Raw genomic sequence first — 11,121 nt, 5'->3', positions numbered from 1 at the left:
TGTGCAGGAGTATTATGGGCTGTCTGGAATTCACTCTGCGAGACAGCGGAGAAAAATATCTAGCGTTCACCACCAAGCTTTAGTTAACTGTAGCTGGATTGAAGTAAACATGGAGCTGTCTGCAGTTGGGGAACGGGTTTTCGCAGCCGAATCTATCATCAAACGCCGAATAAGGAGAGTATGTGAAACACATTTTCCTAACTTGCATAATCTATTTTGACTGCTGTTCCATAACGAAGCGTTCTTTTCTATATTTCTGATGACACGCAGGGTCGAATGGAATACCTTGTGAAATGGAAGGGCTGGTCACCGAAGTAAGTTGCGTTGAATTTAATGCTAGAGAACCTTGCTTCTACATGGATGTTGCTGGCTGCTAGCTGTAGCGTTCGCTTGCTAGCTAGGTGCCATATGCTAGTGACAAAGTCAGCGCAGCACGCTTGCAGTGTTAGCAAGCTAGCTAACGTTAGCCCGTATCTAGGCTTGCTTTCCCAATGTGGTGGAAAACTAACCCCTGTCAATTGTATTTTTCTCCATAGATTCAGCACTTGGGAACCGGAGGAAAATATCTTGGACTCCCGCCTCTTCGTCGCTTTCGAAGAGAGGTAAATTGTATGGATATGGGCCTGTTCATGTTGTACATTCATTGCATGCAATGTTAGCAGCACAGCAAAATAAAATGCATCCGTCACGCAAGTCGCCTATTGCACTTCGCTCTCTTGATACTCAAAATGGGTGTCTTGCTGTTTCAGAGAGCGCGAAAGGGAACTCTTTGGGCCCAAAAAGAGAGGCCCGAAACCGAAGACATTCCTGTTAAAGGTAGCTATGTTGATATGCATGCATTGTTGAAAATAATCCATCCAACACGCAATGAAATCTACTGAATTTATGGCTGCATGATTGGACACGATTTCTAGCATGTGGCATGTAAACATACCAGTCTCCACCCACTATGTATCCACAGGGTCTTCATCTGGTTAATTAATAAATAGCTGTTGTTGCACTGACACGTGAATGTGCAAGTTTGAAGGATCCACATGTCACGTTTTCCCACGAGAATCACCTTTTGTGTACTGGTATTAAGGCAAAATCATATTTAGTGCTGGATGTGTATTTGTGGAGGTGTGAATGTGTATTTAGGGAAATTAGTTAGTTAAGCTGGTGCTAATGGACCTCGATTTTGTTTTACCCTAATTGAACCCAATCATGGTAAATTGTTTTGGATTGACATGTAGCCAAATTGATCAATAAACATGCCAGGTTAATTGTTTATATTTCGAAATGAACTCAATGTAGGCCTACACGTGTGGCACATAAAATGTGCTCATAAAAGCGAGGGTTCATCTATTCAGGCGTGCATCGATTATTCGGCACGGTTAAAAGTTATTACGTTTTGACGTGTAATAATCAGTAAAGCAATCGTTATAGCTAATACCAAACGTTTGTATGAGATTGGTTTTGAATGAAATCTTAAACTCTGAAGACGTCATCAAACGAATGCACCAGGCTTTACCGAGAGCCGACTATGAAAATGACTTAATACCAGCATCTTATTTAGAGTGCAGGTTCTCTCCCAGGCCTGTAAATAGCTGTTTTCAAACTGAGCTGAAAATACATTTATAACAAGTAATTATTGTGAAAATGTAAAAATGCTAACAAACTGATGTAGCATGTAAATTCTTCAGGGGATATTATGCCAAGTGAAGATTTTGTCTTTTGTCTACTGTCTTCATTTATAATTGTATACATGTATTATTACAATTATACTCTTTGTTATAACATTGTTTTGCTAATTGCAAGTGCACATTATTTATTAAGCCATTATAAAGCTGCTGGCATACTCGTATTATAGATCTATAATGACAAATAAAGAGTATCCTCAACTGGCATTTTAAATCTGTCCTTATGAAAGAGCACATTATACCCACTGAAATTGGAGCAGTGGAAAAACATTTCCCATATTGCCATCAGCAATAGCCTACTTTCAATTTTCCATCTTTGTTGTTGATAAGATTTTCCCCAATTCAAAAGTGGTTCTTCTCTGGTTTCCTTCCCCATTTAGGCTCAAGCTAAAGCTAAAGCCAAATCATACGAGTTCAGGAGCGATGCGGTCCGGGGGATACGCGTCACCTACCCGACCCCAGAGCCTGTCATCACCCCCAGAGCCCGAGAGGGGCTGAGGGCCGTAGTCCCCACCATCTTTCCACCCAGCACCGTCAACAGGGGTGAGAGTGTGCGGGTCAGGCCCCCAGAACCAGTCCGAGAGCACCGTCAATCAGTCCTCCAGAGGCCCCCAGGCCCCGATGGCTTTGTGATTGTCCCCAAGAAGAGAGGGCCCAAACCCAAGCTGCGATTTAAGGACAATCCCTTCAATGCTACTTCTGCCGCCACAGAGCCCCACAAGAGGAGGGCAGAGGAGCAGGCGACATACGGCCCACTCAAACTGGCCAAGCTGGGCCTATCTGGTGGTGAAGAGAGGGGGTCTGAGATGAGGGGGATTAAACTAGCCCACAGGCACCAGGTGGAGCTGGGTGGTTATCCCCACAAGCAGATGAGGCCCGTGGCTAGTGGGAGCACACAGCAGCACTACGGCCCAGACAGGGGCTTGTTGCACTCACACAGAATAGGCTCTGACTCCCAGGCCTGCAGGACTAAAGAATGCCCCTCAAATTACTTATCCCCTCCACACCTAAAGCACCTATCCAAAAAGAATGTGCATCAACCCAGCGAAGAGCTTCCACAGAGGGGGAAGCCTTCACTCATCGCCAAAATCCCTGTGTCACGGATCCTGGGCCAAACAGACGAAGTGACTTGGAAGCCTTGCATGAACAACGCGGAGAAGGTTCTGGTGACTGATGTGACCACAAACTTTTTGACAGTGACTATCCGGGAGAGTAGCACAGATCAAGGATTCTTCAAAGATAAAAGATGATTGGCTCTGATTTGAATTGTCTTCAGCTGTCTCTCTCTGTCAATCTTCTATCAAATTATTTGGAAAAGTCCAGACTTTATAGTGTCATTTATCAGTCAGATTTTTTATGTAATGTATAAAAGAAAATTGCAGGATTGTATGTGCAGATGTGTATAAATATAATATAGTTGGAAGTCTATTAAAAGTAACGACCAAAATAAAGGAAGTCCATTGAAGCTAATCACCACCCATAGGCTATTTGAAAGAGTTGCATGACTTGTGTACAGCATTTACTTGTTTACAAATAGCTTTCAGTTTTCAACGATCCACTTTTGAACTAACAGTATACGTTGTCAGACAGGCTATATTTATGTCAAGCTAGTACCTTTTTAAATGTTAGAGGTATAATGTGGGCGCATTTGTCATTCGATTTCACATGTCCAATGACGAACAAATAAATATGGGGAAATCCTAGGCCATTTATAGTGTGAACTATTAGTTCCAAGTCATGCCATTTCAGTTTGAGGTGTAGCTCTACCCTATTCATTTCAAACGTTTATCAAGCACTTTTTTGGAAGATTTAATAAAAAGTGAATCAAATCTGTCTTGTTGACCTACATGTCCTCTATAAGAGTCTATGGAGCCTTTACAATGCTATAGGCCAGCAGATGTCGGGTCTTGTTTCCAGATTTGATAAGCTGTTAATAAAAATGGGAAAGGTGCTTGATGTTTATGACGCCGTCTTTGGTCGAAGAACGTATATTGACATATTATACATACGGTCTTTCTGTTGACATCTGTGTTGGACATGTACATGAAGTGCTTTCAATGTAACAGGATGATCACAACCTGATGTCATAGTTTGCTTTTGAGATGCTTTCCAGTAAACTCGTTGATATTGTCTCTGTTTCCGGTTGTCATGATTTCTTCCTTCCGATTTTCAGATTCATGGTTTGCCTTGGCTGTGAAAAGGACTGATGGTAATTGCAAATGTGCTTTAATGGAATTACAGGTTTCAGAGATCTTTTGGTGACATGGGATTTTTTGATTTAAGAAGTTGCTTTAGTTTGCATGTTTCCGTTGTCTTAATTTCAAATAGTGTAAAGAATAACTTTGACCATATTTCTGATTTATAGGCCAACTGCAGGAATAGGCTTTGCCGTGGTTCGTAATGACATTTTCTTAGCAATATGGTAATGTCAATTATAGCCGAGAAATAGGTCCTATTTTTCATTGAGATTAGTGTGTTTTGGCAACGGTCCACAAAGGCCTAGACCTTGATTTATATATTTTGTAATGATTCAGATAGTTCCAAAACAAATCAGGACGCAACTCAAATCTATAGCCCTATCTGCGTTCATTAAAAATACAATACTAACTTCACTGTCTTGTTTTTATTAAAATGACAAAGATTGCTAAACGAATAGGGTAGTTGGGACTCAGAGACAGCTGATAAAGCATTTTAATAAGAGTTTTTTAAAAATTGAATTCTATTTAAATGTAATTGTGCTGTCCTCAGAGGTCGTCCTGTAATCTTTCCACAGAAAAAATCGCAGCCTACAATTATTTTAAGTGGTTGACATTGGGCCTACAGGAAGATTTTAATTGTACTTTTGCAAAATGATATTGGCCTTCAACTTTTCTCAAATCGTAAACCAATGCAATCGAGCGCCCATCGGTATCTGCGGAATGGACACGCTGGTTGTGTGGGGACACAAGGTAGGTAGGCCTGTGTTACCAAACATGTCATCAGAACTATAATAGATTGCCTACGAAATATATCATGTGTTATAACCTGCTATTACCCTTATGTCTGACAGGAATGCATCTGCCTGACAAAAGACTCTGGTCATTTCTGTATAGGCGATGGTTTAATTGTATGATCAATTTGCATGACTGTTGCGTGCTTACTCTGTTTATTTGACTTGGTTGGTTCCAGTGACCTATTTGTACGCCTATCGGTGCATTCGTTTTGCAGAATCATTCGATGATGCTCGCATGCCACATGCAGATAGTAATTGAACAATCTGACTATTGATAGGCTACAGTGCAATTTCTCCAGATGAAACACACGTCGGGTGTTAGATGTTGTCATTGAATCACGGGGACATAATACAATAAAAGAAAAGTTTCCAACAAATTTGACCAAATGCATCAATAATTGTTCGATATTTTTGACAATCAATCAGCCTAAACATCAATAGCACATTTCTTAAATTGCGGGTAAAATGTGTGCGGGTTCAGTCGCATACCGCCATATATATTATCAGCTTAATGATATATTACGCAATGTTAAAAATAATTTGTACGACATTCACTTCGGAGAATAACTGGATTTGTTATTGTCTGGATATATTTACTCCCTTCACACGTCCAAAACTGCGTAGGATTTAGCCTAGCGCTCCGGGTTATTCAGTTTAGCTGCGATAAAGCGTTGAATACTTTGTATCAAATAATTCCCCTCTTTCCTTTCACAAGTTGTTATTCATTGTGGTCAATAGTATGCCGTTCATCTGTAGAGCCTCCTGCGCGAGAAAGTAACAGCACAGAGCAGAGTCACACAGTGAACTCGAGGGAAGGGCACTGTCTTAAATTGCCCAAACATCAGTAAACTACGATAGTAACCCCGGGTCAGCAGCGGGGTCAACCCACATGACCAGTTCACAGTTCCTCTTTCTTAGTCTTTATTTTATCTAAAGAAGTCCAACTGAAGTCCTGCTTCAAAACTGAAGAAAGAAAAACACACCACGTTTCCAGCATTTTTAAAATTTGATTAGATTATTTATTCAATTATTGTTATTTAAACATTGTTTTACATAATACAATGTATAATGTCTCATAACTGTATCAACATATAAACGGATCATGTATCCTCTATGATGTTCACATCATTTAATACATTTCCTATACGCTAATGTTGCTGGAATAAGCTGTGGACATCTCTACTGATGGACACTAATATTCCCTGCTGAGGCTTCATCATGAAATGCATGTGATAGAGTTACACTCCGAGCTTCACCCTCATATCATCATCATCATCATTGTCGACATCATTCTTGCCGTCAGCGCCCTCCGCCACAAGTTGTTCTCCTGTAGACAAAAAAAATGTATCTAGAATCAGTTTACCCTAATCCCAATTCTAACTATAACCAATCAGGAGGGAAATACAAAACTGATCAGCGCCAAAAGGCAACTTCATCCTATAGGCTAATTATGGGTGATGGACATTGTGTTCAATAGGCAGGAAACAGAATATTGTCCGAAATGTAGTGATATTATGTACTTTCTAGTACTTTTTTTGTTACACAGCATTTTGCTACTCTGTTCCCTACTGAACATGACCCGGGGGACCCAAGCAGGCATGTTTTATGGTTGTGCCGGACAGACAGTGACCTGGGCTGTGAGGAGTCAAGGCGAGGTCACTGGGGGTTAGACAGGGTGTCCGTAGTTCCTGTCACAGCGGGGGTAGCAGTGGGGGTTCAGCCAGTGTTCCAGGTTGGTCTCCTGGGCCCTCTGATCCAGAACCTGCATGTGGAGCAAGTGCTCCTGTACAGGGAGAGGGAGAGGGAGAGGGAGAGAGAGAGAGAGAGAGAGAGAGAGAGAGAGAGAGAGAGAGAGAGAGAGAGAGGGGGAGAGAGAGAGAGACGTTCATTTATCAAGCCGTAAGCAGTTCTCATTATCATATCAAAACAGAAGAAATTACAGGGTAACCGTTAAGTGAACTATTTTTTATGGATTCTTAGAAGGATGAGCACACCGCTGAGGGTTTCTAATTGTGCCCTTTCCACTTTGAACTTTACCCTCATTGGCTCATCGGGGTGGCCGGGCTTCTGCCTCTTGGTCCGCAGAAGTTGCTTAGCATAGCTCTCTTTGATGATTGGGTTTGCATCTGGCGATAGAGAGAGAAAGCATTTCAAGACATCCATATCCCTTCGTTTTCATAGAGCTGACTGTGCAGCATCACTATTTGCCTACGCAGGTTGGCATTTATTGTCATACGTTTTGCCCTGGAGGTAGCTCTGCAAAGTGGTCACTAGCTGGCAGAGCCACAAAGTCATACAAAGTCATGGTTTTGTGGTCATGTGCGGCAAAGAAGGACAAAGGTAAATTGCAGTTGGTCCAGAACAAAGCAGCACGTATCGCACTTAGATGTACACGGAGGGAAAGTGTCAGTATCATGCATGTCAGTCTCTCCTGGCTCAAAGTTGAGGAGAGATTGACTGCATCACTATTGGTCTTTGTGCGAGATATTGATGTGTTGAAGGTAATGAGCTGTCTGTTCAAGCAGTTGGCACACAGTTCGAATACCCATTGGTACAACACAAGTCATGCAACCAGAAGTCTCTTCACGGTCCCCAGGTCCAGAAGAGAGGCTGGGAAACACACAGTATTAAATAGAGCCATGACTACATGGATCTCTCTGCCACCCCAGGTAAATCAAGCTGGCAATAAACCCGTTTCAAAAAACAGATAAAAGGACTCCTTACTGCACAAAGGGAACTGTGAATCGACACAGTCATTTTATATATATATATATTGTATTGTAATTTGCACTGTACTATTTATTAGACCTATATATTGTGTGTATGTACTGATACAGTGCATTCAGAAAGTTTTCAGACCCCTTGACTTTCTCCACATTTTGTTACGTTACAGCCTTATTCTAAAGTTGATCAAATATTTTTTTCCACAGCAATCTACACCATACCACACAATGACAAAGCAAAAACATGTTTTGAGAAATCTATATCTATATAATGTCTCACAGTTGTCAGAGCAAAAACCAAGCCATGAGGTCGAAGGAATTGTCCCTAGAGCTCAGAGACAGGATTGTGTCGAGGCACAGATCTGGGGAAGGGTACCAAAAAATGTACTCCTTAGTAAAAGGCACAAGACAGCCCGCTTGGAGTTTGCCAAAAGGCACCTAAAGACTCTCAGTCCATGAGAAACAAGATTCTCTGGTCTGATGAAACCAAGATTGAACTCTTTTGCCTGAATGCCAAGCGTCACGTCTGGAGAAAACCTGGCACTCTCCCTACGGTGAAGCATGGTGGTGGCAGCATCATGCTGTGGAGATGTTTTTTCAGCGGCAGGGACTGGGAGAATAGTCAGGATCGAGGCATAGATGAACGGAGAAAAGTACAGAGAGATCCTTGATGAAAACCTGCTCCAGAGTGCTCAGTTTCTCAGACTAGGGCGAAGGTTCGCCTTCCAACAGGACAACAACCATAAGCACACAGCCAAGACAACGCAGAAATGGCTTTGGAACAAGTCTCTGAATGTCCTTGAGTGGCCTTGCCAGAGCCCGGACTTGAACCCGATCAAACATCTCTGGATGTGGAAAAAGTCAAGGGGTCTGAATACTTTCCAAAGGCACATACAGTGCTATGTGTAGGCTATGTGTGACATTTTAAATGTATGTATTTCAGTCCTTGACGAATAATGTTCTGTACTATGTATAATGTCATGTTTCATGTGGACCCCAGGAAGAGTAGCTGATGCTTTTACAGCGGCTAATGGGGATCCTAATAAATTCCAAATACCCCCCAAAATTGGATTTTAAACATAACCTTAACCATAACCTTAACCACACCGCTAACCCTAACTTTAAAGCCAATTTTGACTTAGCAGCTGGTCCATCTAGCAGAAAATTGCTCAGTTCTGCCTCCAGGGCAAGATTCATGACAATGAGCGTCAACCTTCATTTGGCTACATCTATCTCAAACGAAAATATTGCAACCATCAGTGACATAGGGTACTTTGTGCACAATATACCAAAAACAATATTCTTGTCATTTTCCTGAAATCAGTCATTATTTGTCACCCAGTCTTTCCTCCTGTATCTATCTGGTTGCTCTTGACTTTTATAACTCAAAACACAACATTAACCTACATTTCCAGACTTGCCATTTCAGTTGCAGCCATTAAACAGGAAGAAAAACTTGCATTCGATTTCGAACAGTCAACAACAAACCCCTCATCACACACCCAGCGTGTGCAGGATATAGGGGAGAAGCTGCTGTTTGTTTGGCTAGTACATGTTGAGCCGTGTACTCTCTAATGTACCAGGCTGAGGATGCAGATCAACAGCCCCTGTTCTACATCCCAAATGGCACCCTATTCCCTATATAGTGCACTGGGCCCTGGTCAAAAGTAGTGCACTATATAGGGAATAGGGTGCCATTTGAGATGCAGCCCTAGTCTCATAGAGCTCTGTCTCTGTCTGTCCCCCAGCAGCAGCAGAATATCATTAGGAGGCTGTTTTTTGGTGGAGCAACAAAGTACCCATTCATTTCCCCCACTCTCCAGAGAGCCAGGCCAGCCCATGGAGCACGTGACCCCCAAAGGCCAACCTGCGAGGGGGTATTAAAAATGAACCTGGCTGGCTCTGTCAACAGCGCCAGGCACACACAGCGACGTGGCAAAGCACCACCCAGGGCTCATTGCGATGATTTTGAAACTGCATTGATAATAGCTTAAAAACGGAAGTACATGATATTGTAATAGGGGGCAGATCAATACAGTATTTAAATGAGCTATGTGCATGCAGTTAAAACAATGATGTCATATTTGTTTGGTTTTACATGCACAATTATTTGTTTAGCTTATTTACATATTTTCATGCAATGTCTTCGTACAACAGAAATGTATTTAGTTTAATATTTACTAGTTACAATGACACCACACAATATTTGCTTTTCTGTGCATGACTGAATTGCATTTTTATTTTGTGAGTTTAATTATGCAGTAATTACTTTTCTTTATGCATGTAATTATTTGAGCATATAAATCACAGCATTAATTACTACATAACAACTGCATATTCACATTTTCTTAAAACAACATTTCTATTGCATTAAAATTGAGGGACAAATGCAAAAATACACTTTTATCAGAGACCTCTAAAAGACTCACAAGCCACCAATAGGTTAATGAATACATTTTTCTAAAGGCAATTTACCTCTTCAAAATGAGCCTACCTGCTGTGTAGATGGTCAAGAGGACCAGACAGAGGGAAAATGCCACAAACTTCTTCATCTTGGTCTCAGCTCACTTGCCCGGCTACTTCTGCACTGAGACCCCAGTCCGTAGGAGACGAGGGGGTAAATTCTCCTCTACGTCACCGATCACCTCCCCAATCCAAATATTACAAAACTGGGTCACATAACTGTGAAAACATCTGTTGAGTGTCACTGTGCCTGCTGTTCTGGCATGATACATTTATTTATTTGTATATTTATTTGGTGGTGATTATAGCATGCAATGTTCTTGTTTTTCATCAGTTTGAACTTTGATACCGTACTCAAATAGATTTTTCTTTTAGCATGACATCTGTATCGTTGCAGTTTTAGCGTCATGATTTCAAATTTGCAAGGCTGATTCTATCCACTAGATGGCGCGCAAAACTCATTTTATACAGAGATAACTTGTCAAGGATTAATGGATGTGTTTTTCGCAAGGCAGTGGTTTTTTAAAGGCTGTTTTCTGTTTTGTCCTTGGTTTTTCGGAAACTAGGCCATGTGCCTTCAATACAAAGTGATTTCCGTAGCAGGTTAGAATAGCATTTTCGCTAACCATAACCCTTTCCCAACCTTAACCTCAGTATCCTAACCTCCTTCGTAAATTATCCAAACCTGCTTCAGTATCGAAGTGCCGTGAAAATAGTGTTTTGGCCTTATCACTGTTTGGATTGCAAGATTTTATGACAGTTTACCTAGTTTTTAACAGTCATTCCAGCCAAATGTAATGTAATAAAGTTATTGTTCAACTTCTTTCTATCATCATGTAGAAATGCAGAAATAACGTGTCTGCTTTTCCTAAATTTTAAGATGTAAGAATTGACGGATAACACCCTATAGGCCTAATAGGACTATCAGTGAATGTGATGCTCTGTCTGCGTTTATAATATAAATATTTTATGTAGATGTGTCTTGATGCCTTTAAGGCAAATGTTAGTAATACTATTTTAATATACTGAACAAAAAGCTCTAAATCAAAAAGAAAAAGAAAAGCTGTAAATCTTTCCCCTCAACAAACTGTTTTTGTTATTCAGTTGCCAGAGTCAGCTGAGCACCACGTAAAAACGTACGTCATGGTTTACGTTAGCATATTGGCCAATTAAAACTGACGACACTATTAATGATCAGCGCGTTCGACATTGCAGCCCGCTTTACAGACGACTCGATAATGACTGATCTACAAATCACATTGCA

The 11,121-nt window shown here is 41.2% G+C and overlaps 2 protein-coding genes across 2 annotated transcripts; one reads left to right on the top strand and one right to left on the bottom strand.

Moving 5' to 3' along the window:
• LOC129838161 (chromobox protein homolog 8-like) lies at nt 1-3,809 on the top strand. Its single transcript, XM_055904931.1, has 5 exons — nt 1-178; nt 271-314; nt 537-602; nt 750-816; nt 2,060-3,809. The coding sequence occupies exons 1-5, from the start codon at nt 110-112 to the stop codon at nt 2,927-2,929; spliced, it is 1,116 nt and encodes a 371-aa protein (XP_055760906.1). The 5' UTR covers nt 1-109; the 3' UTR covers nt 2,930-3,809.
• Nucleotides 3,810-5,665: 1,856 nt separating this feature from the next.
• LOC129838169 (uncharacterized protein C17orf67 homolog) lies at nt 5,666-10,029 on the bottom strand. Its single transcript, XM_055904942.1, has 4 exons — nt 9,889-10,029; nt 6,709-6,797; nt 6,302-6,454; nt 5,666-5,998 (listed from the first exon to the last, which is right to left on the bottom strand). Exons 1-3 carry the CDS (start codon nt 9,944-9,946, stop codon nt 6,338-6,340), a joined length of 264 nt encoding a protein of 87 aa, XP_055760917.1. The 5' UTR covers nt 9,947-10,029; the 3' UTR covers nt 5,666-5,998; nt 6,302-6,337.
• Between the last annotated feature and the right edge of the window lie 1,092 nt (nt 10,030-11,121).

The sequence above is a fragment of the Salvelinus fontinalis genome, chromosome 3 (genome assembly GCF_029448725.1).
Source record: "Salvelinus fontinalis isolate EN_2023a chromosome 3, ASM2944872v1, whole genome shotgun sequence".
NCBI lineage: Eukaryota > Metazoa > Chordata > Actinopteri > Salmoniformes > Salmonidae > Salvelinus > Salvelinus fontinalis.
Note: the sequence above shows the minus strand (reverse complement) of the source record. Positions and strands in the feature narration are given on the sequence as shown.